This window comes from Melozone crissalis, unplaced genomic scaffold, assembly GCF_028551555.1.
Source record: "Melozone crissalis strain CALT ecotype California unplaced genomic scaffold, PUWL_Pcris_2 ptg000004l_1, whole genome shotgun sequence".
NCBI classification, from domain to species: domain Eukaryota; kingdom Metazoa; phylum Chordata; class Aves; order Passeriformes; family Passerellidae; genus Melozone; species Melozone crissalis.
The window spans coordinates 4,984,632-5,005,935 of NW_026535782.1; the positions used below are offsets into that span (position 1 = coordinate 4,984,632).

General features: G+C 39.9%; 1 protein-coding gene across 2 annotated transcripts in view; it reads right to left on the minus strand.

The window, feature by feature from the left end:
- Positions 1-21,304, minus strand: part of RELN (reelin) — a 286,045-nt gene that overhangs the window by 34,130 nt on the left and 230,611 nt on the right. For both annotated transcript variants that reach the window (XM_054280910.1, XM_054280902.1), the window contains exons 33-45: positions 20,498-20,686; positions 19,878-20,151; positions 18,440-18,580; positions 18,170-18,347; positions 16,705-16,789; positions 13,932-14,114; positions 12,392-12,563; positions 12,210-12,312; positions 9,607-9,836; positions 6,680-6,900; positions 5,556-5,703; positions 1,984-2,242; positions 515-764 (exon numbers count right to left, since the gene is read on the minus strand). In XM_054280910.1, coding sequence (XP_054136885.1) covers positions 515-764; positions 1,984-2,242; positions 5,556-5,703; positions 6,680-6,900; positions 9,607-9,836; positions 12,210-12,312; positions 12,392-12,563; positions 13,932-14,114; positions 16,705-16,789; positions 18,170-18,347; positions 18,440-18,580; positions 19,878-20,151; positions 20,498-20,686 — 2,433 coding nt within the window. The remainder of the gene's footprint in view (positions 1-514; positions 765-1,983; positions 2,243-5,555; positions 5,704-6,679; positions 6,901-9,606; positions 9,837-12,209; positions 12,313-12,391; positions 12,564-13,931; positions 14,115-16,704; positions 16,790-18,169; positions 18,348-18,439; positions 18,581-19,877; positions 20,152-20,497; positions 20,687-21,304) is intronic.

Genomic DNA, 21,304 nt, shown 5'->3' on the forward strand with positions numbered 1-21,304 from the left:
TTTGTACATGGAAATATATAGGTCTACACATATTTCATATGGACAATATGAATTTTTGCAGTTGATGCTGCTTTAGCAAGTGTCAGACGTGTGCTGGTAAAAATGATTTCTTAGATATATAGGTACAAGTGAGATCAGAACTGAGACTACACTGAAAATGCAAAATCACATAGCAAGAAACATATGCTGGAACACCCAGCTGCTTATTATTACAGCACCACCCCAAGCAGTGGACATTATCTACTAAATGGATTTTTTGAGTAAGGCAGCTGTTAGTCTTTTTCTGAGATTGATTGAACTGCAACTTAGATGCTCACAGGGAATGATTTACTTCAGTTTATCTTAGGCTTCAGATGCCTGGAATAAAAAAGCTGATGTTACCATTTCTAACAGAAACATGCAGCTTTCTTTTGTTTCTCACTTCTTGTTACGATGAATAATGCAACCAGAAAATAAGTGAACTTTCCCTGCAGTAGAGGCAGAGGAATGGCAGGGATTACTAAGAAGCCATTACCATAACAGGAATCTGTGACAGAGCAGGAAGCTGCAAAATCGATTTGCAAGAAAGAGTCTTCATTGACCACGATGTCGGTGGTGACGACGTAGCGGGTGCTGGCTTTCTCGATGAACACCAGCGCGTCGCCCGCGGAGCCGCACACCGGCATCTTCGTACCGCCGGGGTGCAGCAGCCACTTCCTGCTGTCCAGGGTGGTGAAATCATCTTCCAGTACTGTGTTGCCAGAGATGTTTCCTCCTATAAGAATCTGAAACATTAGGAAAGAAACTTTTCTTGAAAAGGAGAAATGTCTAGGAGTCTTCGCAAGCATACAAGTGATGTAGCAACCTGAGGGAGGAAGAGCTGTACCAGACTATGCGTATTTATTCTGCTCGTCCAAAACTGACAACATCACTGAGTAGAGCATTTAGGCCTTGAGAAAGGGGAGTATCTCTTTCCTGTAAAGGAAAGAGACTGGCTCAGCTGTACAAATGTAAAATTCAGGGAGGTGAGCTCCAATCTCAGTGAAGTAAAACTGCTCGCAAAAAAAGTGTTAGTAGAAACAAAATTATTGCACTTTCCCAGTGACTGTTCTGCTCTTCTGTTATCTGGTGCACTGCTATCAGATTGTGTCTGCTGATAGAAGTGGGGAAATAGCCTCTATTTTGTCACTGACTAAAACATAATCGTTTTACTCTTCAACAGCAAGCAAGGTACAATTATTTTTCATTTGTTATTCTGAATTCAGTTTCTGATTGTTCTGAACAAATATAACTACATTCAATGAAGATATTTAAAAAAATGAGTGTTTTTAACTTCTAAACATAGGGATGGGAAGTAAAATTTTGTAACCACAACATTTAAATGGCTGGTTAGGCTTCTCTTAACAATCTGAACTTACTTCTTAAAAAAAAGTAATAAATATTAAAGCAAATTGTACTTGGACAACCCAATGACACTACTTAGAGCATAATAATTTTAGAGATAAATAATTTGTGATTTATACTAAATCATACAAAGTAATATATTAATCTCTATAGCAGAAAATCCCAAATATTAAACTTTATTTTCATAAAATTGATATTGATATTCACAAGATTGATATTTTTCTACAGGCTTTTTCTATTACATAATACCAAGCCAATTACACATTTGGATACATTTTAAATGAAGGTTTTTGAAGTTTGAAATCAGACTTGCGTTTTGTGTTGTAAGGCCTCCTGCAATGTGAACCCGAGGCCCTACACACATGTAAAATACTTTCCTAGAATTAAAATTCTAGGAAATTCATGGGGGAATCAGTGGTCCATGAAAATGGTGCATTAAAACCATGAGTTCATCAAACAGCAATTGTGCTCTAAATATCTTTCTACTAAGCATTTTTGCTTGCTCCAGTGAAATGATACATGCCAGAAAAAGGGAAACATTAGGACTGAATCCAGTCTAAGACTGTGTTAAAAGAAGCAACACCCACAGGGATTGCTCACCTGGTCGATGACCCAGGGGCTGTAGAAATGCCCATTCTCGGAGGGCTGCCACCAGCGAAGCCGGGTGGAGCTGGAGCGAGCCTTCAGGGGAACCTCCAGGGCAATGTAGCGTCCCACGTTGCTGGAGTTGCTGAAGAGGAACTCCTGGAGAAGGCTCCACGTGAGGCCCCCGTTGAGTGAGTACTGCAGCAGCACAGGCTGGCTCCTGGGGTCAGGCACCCCCTTGCCACATCCCAGTCTCATGAAGAACTGCACAAACCTAACAGGAAAAATCTTGCCACTTACCAGAAAGATCTATTTTCAAACAACATCCTACACAGCGGACCAGAGAGCCTTGGAGTTTGTCTACTGACTAGCCCTGTGTTTTCTAGCTCTATTTAAGAGCCATCTTTAGGAGATCTTATGATTTCCTTTCCAAAGCTTCTAGAATATAACTAGACAGACAGGTGGTATGACAAAAATTCATTTTGCCTGTGTGGTAGTTTGCCAGCCCTAAGAGGCTGAACAAAGCTGGTCATTTATGTTTTCAGCTTTTGTCTGCACAGCAGATGGTGTTGCAAGTATCAGAAACATAATCCTGGGTGAAATTTTTATCCCTGTATCCCATGAGTACAGATTTTAGTGGCAGGAAAGCAACTGTGCTCTAAGTAGATCATAATTTGCTACGAATTTGCTGAAATGCTTAAATTCAAAATAAGCATCCCAGTTTTCCATTGGCATAAACCAGAGAAAATCTGGACAGGAGAACAAAGCACATTTCACTTTCAGGGATCATTTTGTCCATTTTGTCAGCCTGGGAAATTTGTCTAAATTACAGCGTTTAAATGTGCTTCCCTGAAGCCAGCCCCAGCCACCCAGGGACAGCAGTGCTTTCATCCCCCAGTTAATTGGCTTCTCCAAAGCTGCACAATGGACTTGTATCAAACTGCGAAATCCCTCCCGTCAGCTGAGGCTCACAAATAGCTCCACTGTGCTCTTGGAGTGGGGGGAGCCATGCTGTAATGATATTTACTTACTGGACTTGCAGGGATATTACAAGTATTAATTCATGTTTGCACAGCTTTTGCACAGCTTTGGAGTGTTTTATCTGTACTAATTATTATTGCATTAGTGCTGCCTGGCTCACGGTTAAATAAAATGGCGCAAAAGAAGTTTTATATCAAAAATCTCGTTCTGGTTTGCTCTGCAGGTAGATCTGCTGGGAGTGGAGGCTGCAGAGATGCTGGGCAGACAAAGCTCCAATAAAATGCCAGACTTGCAAGTCAATTAATTCTAGTCCTCACTGCGACTCACAGTTTCTCTTGCTACTAGATAGAGCTGCTTTTGCTATAGATTATATCCACCTCCATGTCCCAGACATAACATATTGCTTGTGCTGTAAAGGAGCACTGGGTACCCTCATGGATCAACATATCAAATGTAATGGATTTGCTTCACTGCTGGCAAGTCTTTCTGCCTTCTCAGATTTACTCCAACATTGGCCACATAATTCAAAGGAAATAAACCCGGGTGACTTTGTCTCTGTGGCATCTGATTTCTTTGCATTGCTGTTCTTACATCTCAGATTTTACTAATGTAGTAATAACCCACCAAAATATAGGTAACAATGTCTAGCATATAAAAAATAATTTTAAATATCTCTCTTCTTATCCCAAAGATATTTTGCAAAGGCTCTGCATATTTTGAAACGGAAAAGCAAAGTGTTTTCTGTAAATCTAGTAACACTCAAATGTGAGGATGTTCTTCTAGTAATTCAGAATTGAAAGGGAATTGATCAGCTGTGATACCTAAAATATTCTCTTCTTACTAATGCGGTGCAGTTTCAGCTACCACTATCACCATGATGGTGATACACTGTTCCTGGATTAAATTCTTTAAGGCACAGATGTGATGGCAGTGGATTGCAGAGTCCACTTGATTTCAATGCCCAGGTGCTGAGTGTGCCTTGCAGCACTGACAGACACAGCTGCTTGTCTGTGCTCTTCAGGGGATCTCATAAGGAAAGGGGAATTTTAATGTGACTACTGAGTCCAGCACCCTTAAAAAAATAGTTCTTCTCATCACTCCTGGCATAAATTGAAACCTCTCCCCAAATCCTGTGCAGAACATGGCACATCTATGTCAAAGACAGATCTGTTGTGCTTTGCAGGTGGTTGAGAAAATCAGTCTGTAAAATGTAGAAAATCCCACTATAATTACTTTAGGTGGCAAAGGAGCAGCTCCCAGCAATACCACTGCAGTGTGCCTTGCTGTTCAGAAGAGAACATACAGTTATTGCTTGATAACTGTTATTTTTCATAACTATATATACAAGAAATTGAGTGTTCAGCTTTGTTTTCCTAAGACAAGTAATTTATCTCCATATAACACCTTGAGGTCAATATTTGCAAATCCAGCTACAGACCATCATGGAAAAGAGATAAATAAATTAAGGTTCTTTGAACATGAGCAATAAGGAAAACAAAATTTAGTTAAATTATGAAGCAACTTACAAGACTTTTAGTATCCTTTGTTAAACAATCTTCTAATTTCAGAATCATCTAGGAATCAGTGCTGAGTACTGGGGTGTGTTTTTATCAAACTCTGAAAAAAGTTTGCTGTGAGGAATCTTACAAATTACAAGGGTCCTTAATATTACACATCAATGAGGTTTTGCTAAGTGCTGATCTAAAAACTACAATGGTTAGATATTAGGCCTTTCTACTGACCACGAGTCTTTACAATGAAACCATTATTTAAATCTTCAATACCAATGCTGACAGGTAAAAAGTAGATAAAATGCCTGTTAAAATGTTTCCCACAGAACATAAGAAAGGAGTAGGGTGTTTATAAGAGATCAGTGAAAAAAAGTCTTGGAGAAAATGCAGTCTCTCCAAAGCAATAATACAAGAATATCAGCTAAAATACAGAACAAATAGAAAACAATGCCTATTTATTAGCATGCTCACAATTGGGATGGAGTTTAATTCATATTAGTGTAATTTTTTTTTAATGTGGCTTGCTTAGCATGTCTCACTCATCACATGTCTCCTTGCAGGCTGTAAAGATACACCGTAAACTGTAAATGCACTAAAATATTTGGCTTTCAATAGCTGGTGACAGCTTGATGGGAATTTCTCAGTGAATTATTGGAAACAAATGTGCACAATAAGAAAAAAAACAAGCTTCAGAAATGAAAGAATTATGAGACGACAAATGTAAGAATTATACTTTCAGCAGATACTCCTGTTTCAGCAATGGCTCATAATACAGCAGACTGTAAGAAAAGCAGAGCATTTATCATGTTATGGATTTAGGAAACAAAAGCTTGCATGAACTACTGAAAGTGTGGCATCAGTTTCCAGACTTCCTATTTAAGGAAAAAAAAAAAGCAACATTTAAATGGTTAATTCAATTAAAGTTCAATTTCAATTGAATTTATCATGGTGGCAGTGGTGAAAATGGAGCATTTGCTAGTATGAGGACCACAGAATATGTTAGCTTGCTTTTGCTAGAGAAATATCACATATGTATCATTCTTCAGTATGGCATTTCCTCAATGAAATCCTGAAAGAACTTTTGAAAGGTGTTACCTGGCTTGTGACAAATCTAGGTCTCGAGTCATCAGCATACGTAAACCTTCCTCATTAAAGAAAAGGTTGTTTCCTCCAGACATGATACCACATTTCCTTGATGGCTTTCCACCACTCACAAGGAGGAATCTATCCGACTCCAGCTGACCTGAATACACAGTGAATACATATTTATGATTTACTCTGAAGCGCTCCTGCTGCAAGAGTGCTACTTCCAGAGGAAGAGACATAAATTAAAAATCCCACGCTGACTGAGAAATATTCAGTGTTTCCAATGCCATGTATTCTAGAAAGCTGACACAAACCAAAGCAAAATAAACAAAATAAACCCAGAACTGTGAGATCTGGGACCTTTGTTTCCAGTTATTCACAAGGTTTTCAACCTTTCATCATTTATCTTAAGGTAACAACAACGTACTTGGGTCTATAAAGAAACTTTGGGTTCGAAGTGGTAGCATGCAAGCAAGGGCTGGAAAAATTGAAAATGAACAGCTGTGAAGGGATGAGTTTGGTTCACAGGTGCTGCTTTATGAAAACATGCTCCTCTTGCCGTGCTTGCTAGCGGGGGAAGCCTCAGAGGGGTTCCAGAGTTGTGTGCAGGGAAGCTGTGTGCACCCAGGCATGCGTGAGGCTTGGAGCTCCCCTCTGCCTTCCCTCTCTTGGGGTCTGCTGTGGCTGCTGAGCAGTGGCTCCCACTACTGAGACACTTGGTCTGCTCTGAAACCATGATTGCTGTAGTACAGGGGGTCAGATTTCCCTTGTGGTGAAAAATGACACGACCTTAAAGCCCTCTGCTGTCTGCCTCACTTGCAAATGCTCTGTCTGTGCTACCATCAAAACTACCATCAAAACATTATTTATTTCCAAGATTATTTTCTACATGTAAAGTTTCAGGAAGTTCTGTTTCAATGAAGATTTTGTAATCCAAATTACATCATCAGGCATTCACAAACCACACTTGCAAATGGCATCTGCACTACCTGGTTCATGGGAATACCCCCATGGCACAAATTCTAACCAGAAGCACGAAGGGGTGAGCAAGGCTTTGCTGTTTAACCCCTTGAACCCTGGGTTGCACTGAGATGGACAGGCAGCATTCAGATGCCCCCTCCCAAGAGAGATACCTTCGAAGTCATCCTTGAGGAAGTCAGCGTTCCTGGTGCTGATTTTGCAGGTGGGCCCCGAGTAGCCGGGGTCGCAGATGCACCGGGTGCCGTTGACGCAGCTGCCGTGCCCGTTGCACATCTCCTCACACTGGGGACCAATGTACACGTTGTCAATGGCCCAGGTCACAGGCTGGGACCCAGCAGGATAAAACCCTTGGTACCACCTGAACCTCGCCAGTCTGAAAATGGCATAAAGTGTACTTATTTTAAATTATAGTTCCATCTTTTTTTTTTGTATTCCATACATGTACCATTATACGCACATATATATTATTCTTTCTGTCAGAACTGGCTTGATAAATAGGTTAATTCTAGAAACTGACTGCTAGATCTAATTCCTTCAGTACCTCATGCGTCTTTATGCTGACGTTCAACCCAAGTACTGACAGAAATAAAAATAACACTATTCATTAGCTGTAATCTCAAAACTGAATGACAGGCATGATTTCCAAAATTTAAAACCCACCTACTCTTAACTCCATCATTCATGGGGAAGATGAATGGCCATGGTCTGGTGGATTCCCTTCTGCTTTGGTGTACAGTGTGTGGGTCAGACCCAGCCACTTTCACCCTCTCCTGGAGAGTGAGATTCTAATTCATGCTTCTACTGTGCCCCCAGGGAGACCACCTGTAGGGTGGAGTGGGAGGATCTCACCCTCAATTACCCAGAAAGAAAACATGATCTGTCATGTCACCAGGTATTCAGCTTGCTTTCGGGCAGCTTAATCTTAAACCAGGCTGATATTGCAAGTTGTTAATTTAAACTATGTTCTCCTTTGGGTGCTGTCCTGTCATTTTTAATTCATCTCCTAAGTGCTACTTGCATCAATGCTGCATATAAAAAGGAACCAACTGGGGAAGAAGGGAAAACAAATTGAGATGAGGAAAATACTTGAGAGACTAATTTTATTCCCAGTTGAGAAAACGTTTTAAGGGAGGAAGGAAATCAGAAGATTGAGAAGGGAGAAGCACTTAATTGCCTTGCGTGTTTAATGTGTCTTGTTAAAGACATCTAAATTCAGCAGGCAAATCAATTCCATAGGTAATTGTAGCTGACAAATTTTTTTCCTTGATTTGCTAGAAAGAAATTTTTGTGAAGGGATTTAGGTAACAACCAATAATTGATGGGTGGGGACATTACTAAGTGTCACAAGAAAGATGCCCAAGAACCAGAGTTCTGCTGGAAGTCAAAATCATTGACTTTAGTGTGCCCTAAGGGGAGGGACACAAGTGTGAGGCTAGAGGTGCTGTAAGCTCCTCTTGAGAGCAGACCTCTGTCCCACAGGTTGGATTTTTTTCCCTGAGACAAGCCAGCTCCTCCTTTCAGGGGCCCTCCTGGCAAGGGCGAACCATGACTTGTGTCTGGAGCAGAGAGTGAACCACTGCTTATTTGGGATTTCTTCTCTGGCTCAACAGGCCCTGGACCTTTCCTTGAGGACATAACTGGAATACTAATTATTACTGACAGCTGTCTGCTGAGAACATATATTCATTTCTAAAATTACCTATGTAGTGTAAATAACTTAAAATGTCTTCATCCTCAGTTAAAATATAACCACTCGGCACTTGGGGGACGGAAAGGCTGGGGGGTTTTTTTAGAATTACACAATGAGAAAGGTTTGGATTTTTTTCTTGTTATTCCAGTAGATTCTGGTGGAGAAATCCCCCTTCAGCCCTCTGGCCCCGTGATTTAATGCACAGAATGTAAATTACTCTGCACTGCTGGGCTTGGCTGGCTGTCAGCCATGGACTCCTGGCCTGGTGTGTTGGGGAAGGAATAGGAAGGAAGGAAGGTAGGAAAACAGGATAGAAATACTCAGGAACAGGGGACTAAATCAAAATCCTGGAAGGTTTAAATGAGTTAGGAGTCTGCACAGTCAAAATTTTTATTTGGAGGGATGCATTGATGGTTGGCTAAAGGGCAAAATAATTCTTTTGCACAAAACCAGGAAGTACAAGTGAGTTGCTGAAAGAGATGGTTACCTATTGCATGCTTGAAATGTTAACTGTCATAAACCAGAAAACTCAGGTTTAAAATTTAAACATTTCCTTAAATTATTAAACAATCAGTCTTTCAAAATGTGATTCTTATTCCTTATATAGGTCTTTTCATACTTTCAGAGCACATATGGAGTCATTTATTTAGTGGAGGACCCATTGACTGCAGTAGTTTCATAAATACTCAGTCTCATAGGTGCACAGACTCATGAAGTCTCATAGTTGCATAGCTCATTTTCATTCATACGTGCTACAGTTTAATCATTAATGGTGTGAGCTTTTACATAAAGTGAGTTGATGCTGGATGACAGTTATTCCTGAAAAAGTAAACAGTAGTGTTTTTACTTTGAAAAGTTACATATTACTGTGCCTGCTAGCACATATTGTTTTTCTATGCTGTGTTATCATCCAGCCTGATTGACTGAGACATTATTTAGATCAGACCATTTCTTCATGCTGAAGTGGAATCAAGCTTATACTAGCTCATATTTTACTGCATTTTTCTTATGAAGCTCAAATTTAATGCAAGAATATCATCAGTGAATTGAAATGGCTGATGCAGTTCTGCAAAGAACACTCAGAGCATGCTAAGAACAGTCAGTTTTGTGTTTATTTCAACAAGCAACTCCCTTCTATTAAATTATCACTAATTAAATATATAGGTAATAGGAAGTTGCCTGTGATTATTCTACATCAACATTAGGCACAAGATGATTTGGGGAATCACCTGAACACTAGCTAACATTCAGGGCAAAAAGCTGAGAAAAATTGGTCATTTTTTCTGCTCTAGTGCTGCAGTTCTTATGCACCACCCTTGTGCTGGGTGAAAAACAGAAATAAAAGCAAAGCAGCGAGCAGCTGGGCAGGAACAGGAGCTGGACACTTACCCACAGAGGTGCAGCTTTCCAAAGTGAATCACCTCCCTCCTCCAGCCCTGGGTGGTGCCTGCGTAGTAAGTGCTGCTGGGGTGATGCTCGGTGGAGCAGAGGGAGCTGAGGTGGCTGCTGCTGCTGTAGCACAGGGGCAGCAGCAGGTGCCAGGTGGCCCCCAGGTCCCGTGAGAACTCCAGCTTCACTGGGTCAGCAGAGGAGCTGTCAGTGGTGCAGCCAATATTGATCTGGTGGCCAAACACAGAAGGTGACACAGGGCAGACCGTGGCACTCCCAGTCATTCTTCAACCTCCCCCATTGGGTATGGTGTTTGTTTAGTTCAGGAAGATGGTGATTTGGGAACCCATTTAACAACAGGGATGGTGCACTCAGGACATGCACATGGACAGGAACTCTTGCACATTGCTGTCCTGTCCACGAGTATATCACACCATGGGTTATGATAAAATGAATGTGATAAGAATTCCCCAATAACTTCTACCTAGAGAAAACCAAAGTTAAAAAGGATAGCTGCTAACATTGCTGGAGTAAATGCACCAGCTCTTGCAGTCCTCTGGCAGGTGCTGAAGTAATCACAGCATCAAGAAAATGTGCATTATTAAATGAAGAAATATTCAAACAAAAAGTGAAACATTAACTTTTTTTTAATGTTGAGCTGTTAATTGCTGAGCTACACTATGATCCTCTTTTATGTTACATATAAAAAAATAAAAACCCCAAAGCTTATCACCTCAATATATTCAGCTTTCATGCTCACTACCTATTTGTTCATGTATAATGGCAAAGCCCTAGAGCATCATAGCTGGACTGCATTTAGATGCAATGTCTTAGTTTGGCAGTGTCAGACCTCTCAGGGTATGCTCACAAGATTCCTCATATAAAAGAACAGTAGAAAAGGCAGAACATGAAAACCAGTTCTACTACTGAAAAAATACAGACTGTTTAATACAGAATCTGAGACAGTGCAAGTTAGTTTTCCTGTTACACTGATATTTAGATCTTCTTATCATTTCAGATTGCTTTTGTAAAAGAAGACAAATTAGTTCTTTACAGAATGACTGTCATATAAAATAAGATGTACTGATTACAAAGCCTGCATTAAAACTATGTAACATTTTAATATTTTTATATCTTTTTAGCAAAAAAAAAGTGTCTTTGTAGCATTCTATTCTGTTAAGAAAATCTATTTGTTTCTAAAACACAGTAGTGCTTAGAACTGTGCATGAATGTTGAAAGCGTATCCTACATCGAATTTCCTTCATCACTCTTCAGTGCACATGAGTCCCATAAACCTTCATTTGACTAGAAGGGTTGTCTACTCATCTGGAAGCTTAGAGAGATGCTTGACCCAATATAGGTTTTGACTCTTGAGACACAGAGAGAAACTACTGCATTATGCATAACTCCTTCATTTACACTAATGTTCTCAAAAACATGAGCTGAAAATGATGTTCTTATCACATATGGAAGTAAACATGTAGATTTTATGAGTGAATGCTATCAAGGCTTATGAATATCTTGAAGTCACCTCAAACATTTTTGTTCTACAGGCTGTAATCTATATTTTAAAAGAGGAAATGGTTTGCCTTCAATAATTTATGAATTAGTTGCATGACAGATTGAAGAGTGCATGAGTACACAGCTAAACCTAATTTTCTTGGAAAGCCCTTAGTATCATTTCAGTAATTTTTATAAACTCCTATCATTTGCTGATTATTATGTAGCTCATATTAATGCAACAACATGCCACATAGTTGTTAAAAGCAGCCTGGTAACTGTGACATGGCAATTTACGTGCCAGATTATTTTCCAGTTTCTTAATGACAATATAATGACCTCTCTAAACTAATAAATACTAACTGGTTACTCCCATCAATAGCTGCCCCAGGCAATGCACAGTTTAGATTCTAGGATAAGTCAGAAACACAGTTTAGTTTAGACTCTGTGTTGTCACTGGGGTACCTGTTTCCACTGAGAGAATGAAGCACAAAAATATGCGCCTTATTAATGAACTTTCTTTAAAAAAGAAAATAGGATGACTTCAGGCCACAATAGCCAAAAACCCAGCTTCATCTAGACCAGCTATGATGTGGGCAGAAGGAAAAGGAAAGCAGAAGCTTGTCTTTGAGAAAGTACAATAGTGCAGTTAAGCCAGCAAGGCAGGAAAAATTATTTTTTACTATCACAGATGAAGCTGTAGCTCTGCACTGGTGAGCTTGTGGAAGTGCTGCACTCTTACCTGGAGCAGGCTGTGAAGTGGCAATTTGGACTCTCACCATATTTTGCTCGTCCTCCTGCCTGCAGTTGTGACTCTCCAATGCACAGCACATGGACTTTATTGCTATCAGTGCAAGTATATAGGCATGGACAAAGTAGTAATTTAGGCAAGAAAGTAGAAGACTTTGAGGCAGAAATTTCCCTTATCTGTGCATTAAAAGCATCGTGATACATACACATGAGGGAGGGTAATGTCAAATCAATTAGAGGGGAAATTGGACAGGTTTCTCTATTCGGCAATCAGAACAGCTGGGCAAATTCACCAGGGCAGAATATAGAAGAACATGAAGCAAAAGGCAAAATAACTTTCTGAGGACAAGTACCTCAAATTGGATGATAGTATTTTCATTGACACTCAGGTCCCTTGTGGTAATGGAGTGCTCTCCAACTTCATTTGAAACAAACACCATAGCTGAATCTTCTTCCCTGAAAATCAAGGAGAGAAGTGCTTTAGACTCACTTTACAAAGTCACTTCTTTCTATTGTATTGCTAAGGGAATCTTACGGAGCTCTTTTAGATGAATATGGGCAATAAAGCCCAATGTTTCCACCAGGATAGAAAAACCAGTTGTCCTCTTTAGGGCCGAAGTCAAAGGTATCCAAAAGGATAATGGGATTCTTCAGGTTATTTCCATCAATAATGAAGTCATCAATAATCCAGATTTCTTCTTTTTTGCCTACAAAGAGAATGGAAATATTCCTATTGAGACCTAACACTAATATTATTAGAGAGCAGGACAGCAGCCAGTATTTATGGATTATGTGAAGAGGTGGGTGCTAAAAGTGTGGGATCACTATTTTCACTTTCCATGAAAATAGTTTCAATACTGTTTTCCAGCTTGAACTTATGGGATTAACTTTTATTCCCTAAAATTTATAGAAGGCACAGCAAAACAAAGAGTGAAAAGCAATGGATGTTGAATAATTATAATCTATTTAAATCATATTTACTTTGAAATTCTGTCATTGTCTTCTTCAATTAAGAATCATCTAAATGAGTAGTTGCTACACAGTCAAAGCAGGCTGAAAGTGCAATTTCATTCTACATCGTTGCATTCAGCAGCTTGTGTCTGCCTGGGAAGAGTTCTTTCATAGGGAAGGAAACTCTGAAACTCCTTCTCTCCAATGGATTATGTATTCATATACGTCAGAAAATTGGTATTCTCAGACTGAAGAGGAAGGATTAAATTGACAGATCTTCTGTGTAGCATTTTTTCATTTATCTAAAAGTGTTTGAGTTCATCAGAGAAAAGTTTAGATAATTGTTTTAGGCAGGACACGTCAGAAGAACGAGCTGAAATGGGATTGTCAGGACCAGATTTGAATTTGGGTTTTTTTCATTAGGGGTGTGCTAGGAATTTGCCTACATGGAATAAACTGTTGCTGAATCAACATGTCTAAATGATTGCTGGGATTCTTTAGAGTTATTAATGTCAGTTTCTGCTTGGAACTGTGCTCAGAGTAACTGAGAGCAGAGAAGAGCTTCCTTCAGCTGGCACATCTCCTGCAATCAGGAGGAAGGAACTGTGTTCCTCTTGTGGTTTTCCAGTCCTTTACAATTTAATCAAAAGATTAACTGCTCACTACATACTCTTTCTAAATGGGTTTTTAATGCCTAGTTAATTCTGAGAAAGGTAGGCCCAGTTCCCACTTACACTTGGGACACTTTTGTATAATTGGAGCATCCTAATGGGGCCTCAGTGTGAGTGAGAATCATGCCCATTAAAAATAATGAGAAGAACCTGAGTGAAGTTAACTTTATTGGTGTTTCTTGATCTCCCACTCCCTCCAGGGCCAAAGCTGATGCTTTTCTGCACACAGCGCAGGAACATCAGGTGAAGGTACTTCACTTTAAAGCATTCAACTGCTTTTTAAGAACTCCTGCAAACATAATCCTGCAGTAATTCTAATTGCAGGAGTTCAAACACAAACCCCCCATGATTTAAGAGTCTCTCTAATTGTTCAGTTCAAGAAAATGCACTCTCTTAGAGATGCTGAGCAGCGCCAGCATGGACCTGGCCTCCCAGGGTGTGTCTTTTGCTCACCATTGTTGTAGGGCTGCCAGAGCCTGAAGCGCGTTGCGTTGCTCTGGGCTGCGTAGGGCAGAGGGACGTTGATGAAGAGCACGTCTGTAGTCTGGGTGAAGTAAAACTCATCTATCAGGTGCCAGGTGATGCCACCATTGACAGAATATTGCAGCAGGATGGAATGAGACCTCTCAGGGGTGCCTGGAGCAGAAAGGACATGGATTTATGTTCATTGAAATCCAGTAAGTTCAAGGAAGTATAAATGAAATTATGGTGCTCTGACACCCACTACAAAGTATGGGCTTACTTTAACAACACCTTAAGCTATTGAGATGTTATATACAGATTGTACACATATGACTTTCTGTGCTTTCTTTTGCTTGTTTGTCTGCAAAATGCAAATGAAATAGGGCCTAAATTTACACTACTGTTCATGATACAAACGATCATAGTTAATTACTTACATAAGAAGCTATCTCAGCATTACATTTTTTGAGATTAGAACATACCAGCTCTTCCTACTACAAACATATTCCAGTAATACAGTATTTATTTGCTTGTTTTGTCCAGCTACAAGACATTATCATCACCATCTGTAGCATCCAGGATAAAGACTCAGTCCCTATTCTCATAAATTTATGAGCCTATGGCTCTCACTGCAGACACTGGGACCTGGATATTCATGCCCAGAAATAACATGATTGATGGAGAGCACTGAGGATATTTATTAGCATATTTTAACAACAACAAAGCAATATTCTGTGTTTTAAACTAGGCCTAAAAGTCAGCAGAACTGACAGTAAAATTTGCATTTTCTAACTACCAGCTCCTCCTATTTTTTTTTACTTAGAGCTTTAAAGAGTAAAAAACAAAAGCTCTTTTCATCCCTAGTTATTAACACATGCTAATTAGAGCCCAGCACTCATTTTTGATGCTGGTTGCCATACAAAGCTCAGCCCCCGGCCTGTACTTGGCCTGTGCCTAACTTGCTGTCCAGGAATACCAGTGTCCAAGGGATGGCATCTCTGAACTGAGGTCTCACTCAGACAAATTTACACTCTCTGCTCCCTTCTTGATGTGGCACAGTGATGGCATGTCCCCAAAAACTCAGTCAGGAACCAGCAGAAGGAAAGGACTGAGGGACAGCTTCTTCATCCCTGACTCACTGTGTGTTGCTGTGCAAGCTTTTCCCATGTTTCTCATGTTAAATGAGCCACATTTGCTGAAACCAAAGTGCCTGGTGCAGATGCTCCTGCTCCCCTCTGCTCCAGTGCTAAGTATTCAACTGCTGTGGAGCAGAGCAGGGAGGAGCTGTTTGCAGCCAGGAGCTGATTTCAGCTTATCTGTGGCAATTAACAGTAAACAACACACTGCTTTTAACACTCACACCTGAGAGATATGCCCAGCTATATCAACTTGTATTCAACATGAGGGAGCTTGCTGGGACTGAGTCCTGGACCCAGCAGTAGGGCTAACAAGTAATACAGATTCAATAAGGAGCAATTTCTCCTGGGGTTTCTTGGTCTTACTTCTGGGTCAAGTGTCAAAATCCAGGCTTGAGCCTTTGGCTACTCCTGCCTTCAGAGCAATATTTTTACTCACTTTATTTTTAAATATTTTTTTCAAGGATCATATGAAGAAATATTACCAGAGCATAATTTTGTAAAAGAAGTCTTCACAAAGACTTTGCTTATAAACATGAAATATTTGGCATGTTATCATTTTGGGGGATGTTATGTTTTTGATAAAGTACTAAGCCCAGTAATAAATAGCCCAATATGTATTATTAAATGCCCATTAAAGAAAATCAATAATAATTCACAAAGAGCTATATTTTCACTCATCCATACACAGATTTGGCTAATATACTTATTTAGGAAGAAAGAGGGGGTTCCAAACTATTTTCAAGCTGTTGGTAAATGTTGAATCAATTAGGGTCCAGTCCCAGAGCACTGAGCTTACCACAGAAACTATGGACATCTTCCTTACACCAGAGTGAGAGGAGTTTTTCAGCATTCAGAGTTCAGCCTGGAAGTGCCAATTCTATCAGCAAATTTGGGGAAAAGTTCTGAAATTGCATGGGAGTGGCTCAAACCTTCAAGCAGTTTAGTGGTTCTCCATCATGTCACTCCAGACTTGGATATAATTATTTTTTAAAGCCAAGGATGACAGGGCCTTGGAGCAGGGTAAGACTGAATAATTGGCTTAAAAGTCCTTGTACTGGAGGAACTGTCACTGGTTATTTACAACAATGTGTAAAACTTCTCTTGCAAAGTCTGACTATTCTTCATATCAATTAAATAGAATTATGGAGTTTCAGTTATCTCTAAGCTACCTGCTAGGCAGTCAAATGGTAAGAGATTTTAATGCAGTGTACTGAAACTAGAAAATGAAAACCACTGTAGTTTACTATTAGTCCCTTAAGTAATTTACTGTAGGCACAATTTTATTACATAAAAAAATTGGACAAATAATTTTTTCCCAATATAATGGAAAATCTCTACAAAACCTTGAGCTCCTTTGTTTCTTTTCTGCCTAAGACTTTACTAGCTGTGCTATTTTTGGTGATACTACAGTTCACTTTTTTCTTAGGAACTACACAGCCAGCCATGTAGGCTGGGAGCAAGGTAGGGGTGATGCAGAATTTCAAACAAGCTCCCATGTAATCCACCATAAACTGTTGATCCCTACCATACACTAAAGTGGAAAATATCAATCTGTATCCTTTTCTGTGTTGCTACTATGTAGGAACAAAGCTAGAGAAGTGATAGTAAATCAATGAGGATCTTACCTTTGGCAATAAATTTGAATGAAAACTGGATGTACACTGTATTAGTGCAGTCTAGATCTCTTGACACAAGCATTCTCAGTCCTTCCTGCAAATGCAGAATATGCAATGTAAGTTCTCATTACTGAGTGTGTTCTGCAGCTTATTGTGCTGGGCTGTTGTCTGCTTCTGCCTGCTGGCAGCAGCAAGAGGGGAAGTTCTCTGTTCCACTCCTTTTCCCAGGCAGAAAATGGGGACAGTGACAGCCTTGGCAAAGTGAGCCAAGATCTGACAGAGGCACAACTACATGGGCAGGTACAGGCACAGTTACAGCTCAGTCAGTTCATGCTCTGAACCCCTGGATCTGCCAGCACTGACTCTGACATTGAGTCCAAGCTACTGCACTCGTTTGTTGTGCAAACTGTACAGTTGCCAGGCACCCTAATTTCCAGGCAGGGACAGTCCTCTCTAGGAGTTATTTTCTATATCTCAAAACATATTTTGTACAAATATCCTCTTCTGGGGCAACCTGTAAGGAAAGGGAGCACACAGGAAACCTCAGAGGGATCCAGAGTCCCTGTCCAGCTCGACTGATGAGCTCACTGCTGTGTGGATCCTGGGGCCAGAGCCAGTCCCTGTTCTGCAGAGATCTGGTAAAAACCAACTCTCAGAGCTTCCCTCTTTCTCAAACCCATTCCCCCAGGGGAACAATCTAAAGGAACAAGCAATGCAAATTTTAGAAAACTCACATTTTGTGATTTGGGATTTAAATAATCTAAAGAGGTTGAACTGGAGTCAAGCTTTTGCAAATAAATACTTCAAAGAATTAATTTGTACACCAAACATTATTTAACTTCTCTTTTTTGGTGGCACCTGAGTTCACAGTGTCAAATGAAGGCTTGTGTGAGCTGATAATTTGTGTGCTTGTGAACAAAAGTCTATTATTCATTTTGTTAAGAACAGAAAAATTCAGAAAATATATTTCCTGGCCTTTTGAAATCTGCAGTCAACAAAAATAAGTCTTTAAAGAACTAGAAGACATCAAAATGGTAAAATTGAGTAAAATACAGGCAAACTACATAAACATTGATGACACAGACTACACCCTGACTAATTTGTATTATTCAAAATACTAAAGAGCCAATCAGGAAACTTGAAGACAATCGTATTGTGTGCCATATTTCCAAATGGTTCACCTCAAGAATCTCAGTGTAGAATTTCATTCTTTTCCTCTGGTGGTCAATGAAGAGTTTATACCACAAACAAAATAATAAACAACGAAGAGATGAAACCCATTTGTTCATAAAAAAACAACTGTGGAAAACATGGCACATGTTTAGGGTAGGAAAAGACAAGCAAAATCAAAATGTTAAATTCTAGCCAAAAGACTTCAAAATCAACACATGGGGCTAACAAGAGAAAATTTACTTTCTGTTTTTGACTCTACTGGTTTTCATAAATTTTTTTTAAAATGTGAGTAATCTCTGACCCCTTTAAAAATGAGAGCTGTTCCAGACTTGATGGTGTCACCGTTCAGGTTTCCCCTCTCAGCACCGTAGACTTCAGGCCAAAGGTCTGGATGCAAGTTACCATTGAAATCATCCTTCAGGACAGATGGCAGAGGAAGGACAGGGACACAGTAAGGACCTCCAAACCCTCTGTCACACCTAGCAACACATTGGGAAGAAAAGGTATTATCCATCTGGCCTGGATAAAACACATCCTCTCTATGAAGCAGCTTAAGCAGTTTCCTACTCACATGCAATGGCCTGAGTCACAGATGCCGTGCCCTGAGCACATCCAGGGGCATCCTGTAGCCAGGACCACATTATCAATGGCCCAAGAATCTACTCCAGAGGCGTAGTTGTACTGAATCCATCTGAACCGTGTTCTGGGAGAGCTGTTAAAAACAAAGGAAATCTATCTCAGGATTCAAAATTCTGATCCACAAAGATCCACTAAAGAAAATCCCACAGACTTCTGAAGAAAAGCAGATTAATAAGCATGGCCCACTTATTTTGAAAGATTAATATTCTAGTGGACACTGGAAGTTTAAATTTCTCAGGTTAGTCTTTCAGGCAAAATTCCAGCATATTCTAAAGAAAGGTGCCCAAAGTGATGATCAAGAAAGAACATTGCTGAGACACTTGCTGATCAACAAAGTGGTTGAGCAGAAATTAGCAGTTCCATTAGCATTTGACAGCTCTATGTGTTGCTAGCAGAATGGAAACAGTAAAATGCATCAGTAAAGTAAGAAGTTATAAAAGTTCATTTATACTAAGTGTTGTGTAAAGAGAAAAACAATGGTTATATATGTTCATATATATATGCATATATAAGAATGTATGAATATTTATGTACAAATATGTACATGCATACACAATGCTGTCACTGCTGACTGCCTTGTTATGAGGAAAGTGTTTTGGAGAAAAAACATTCTTTGTAAGATGATGCATGGCCCTCTGGAGTGAGCTGTAGAATTGGAAACCAAGATGTGAACTCCATGCCCAGTTCATTTGCTGTGTGCCCATTTTTACGACTGTATTTTCTGGGTGATGAAATGTACAGAGGTAATGTGTACAGAATATGCTCTGAAGAATTACACAACTACTCAGAACAATGGTAAGCAGTGTCATCATTACCTGCTGTTCCTAAACTAGAGCATGGTTTTATTTAGAGAGATGGATGCCAGCACATCTGCCACATCCATTTACAGCCCTGTGATATCCTGAGGAGCTTGGCAGAACTCTCCTCCTGGTCAAAAGGGTGAAGGTGGCACATCCAGTGACATGTTCTGACTTGCTCAGTGCTGTGACTGATGTGCCTGAATGTTGGGTGACAACTTAATGTGCGATAACAGAAAACACTAATGTAGGAAAGGATGGATCAGGGGATTTATTCTTGCTTCTTATTGCATAAATGTTAGAAAAGCTGGTTTAGCATTCTTGTTCTTGCTGTCAGAAATTATAGGGAAGACTTAAGAATTCAGTCATCAACATTGTAACTTCCTTAAGTCCCTACACTTCACATTATAGCTGATGAAATATTTTGAAGTGAAATGTAAAATTCTGGTGGCGTGACAATACACATTTAAAAATTTAAAAGACATGCAGAACATTCCCAAGCTGGAGGATGTTTGTTCTAATTAGATCAGCAAAATCTTTGTCATGCTAAATAGCCAGAAGAGCAGAGCTCACTTGGTGGAGGGTGGGAGGTAGACAGTAACTCTCTTCCAGTTTTGGAATCTCTCTGAAGTGTAGATGGAGCTCTCGGTGTACTGCTGACAGCCGATGGTTGGGGGGACACACTCCTCTGTCACCAGGTGCCAGTCCCTCCCATTGTTTAGGGAATACTGCAGGTGGACACTGTGGGAATTGCTGTAGGGCTTGCTGCAACCCATGCTCAGCTCAAACTGCAAGAATGTGGAGGCTGACACGTGGAAGTCCCAAGTCTCAGCATAACGAGGTTTTCCTGAGCAAAGAGAGAAAAACCACAAATACAACAATAACAACAAATACAACAATAACAACAAATATGACAATAACAACAAATACAACAATAACAACAAATACAAAAATAACAACAATATAATAACAGCAACAGATACAACAATAACAACAAAGTGTACCTTCAGCATATGCTTTCAATACTGTCATTCAAATTTATTACCTCTATCTTCACCTTTTTCCAGCCTTCTTTTCCCTACAGATTTCTAAATACCTGGATTTGTCTATACCTCCCATCTTGTAAAACTCAATCTTTATGTAATTTATAAAATAGACTCATACAAAATGTAGTCATGTTTGATGACACATACCAATGTTTTCACTGAACATCAGAGCTGTATCCATAGACAGGCAGTCAATGTCTACTTGACCTCCTTGTATTCTGTACCAGCTTGCTTGTATATCCACAGTTCCATCAAATTTATCCTGGAAGCCGGTCTGAGAGCTGTCATTCATCCCTATGAGCACATCATCCAGAGCCCACTGAGCTGAATGCTTCCCTACAAAAACCAGAGGAGACAGGTTAGTGGAGTCCCTGCAAGTTGTTTTTAATGCCCATATGCTGTGTTCACTCAGTGAGCAGTGCTCAATCACACAGACTGAGTGCTGTTAAACAAGACTAAAACATTGCTCAAGGATGCACCTGGACACTAGAGCATGTTTCTATTACAGAAAAACACAGGTATTTCCCTCTTCATTTCTTTAGCTTCAGTGCCTTTGCCATCATATGCTCTCCCTCTGTTTGGTCCCTGAGCCCCTAGATTGGGGATTTTAATTTTATGGGTCACAACCTTCCTGCTATTCTCCACAGCTAAACTGGAAAGGCCTCTGTCTATTTCCCAAAATAGCTTTTGTATGAAAGCAAATAGAACATGAAGAAAAATGCTGAAGGCTCTGCATATAGATAATATTTAGAGAAGGGCTGTTCTCCTTCCTGGAAATCTCTCTCCTCATGCTCTCCAGCCTACAGGCATTTCACTTTGATCGTCTCCAGCCCATTTCTTTGGCCTTCATTTCAATTTACCTCTCTACTGGCATGCTGAAAAGAACATCTTACTGCACATCTGCTGCCCTCACAGGACAGCAAGGAAAGCCTTTACAATAAATTGTGAGCTTGC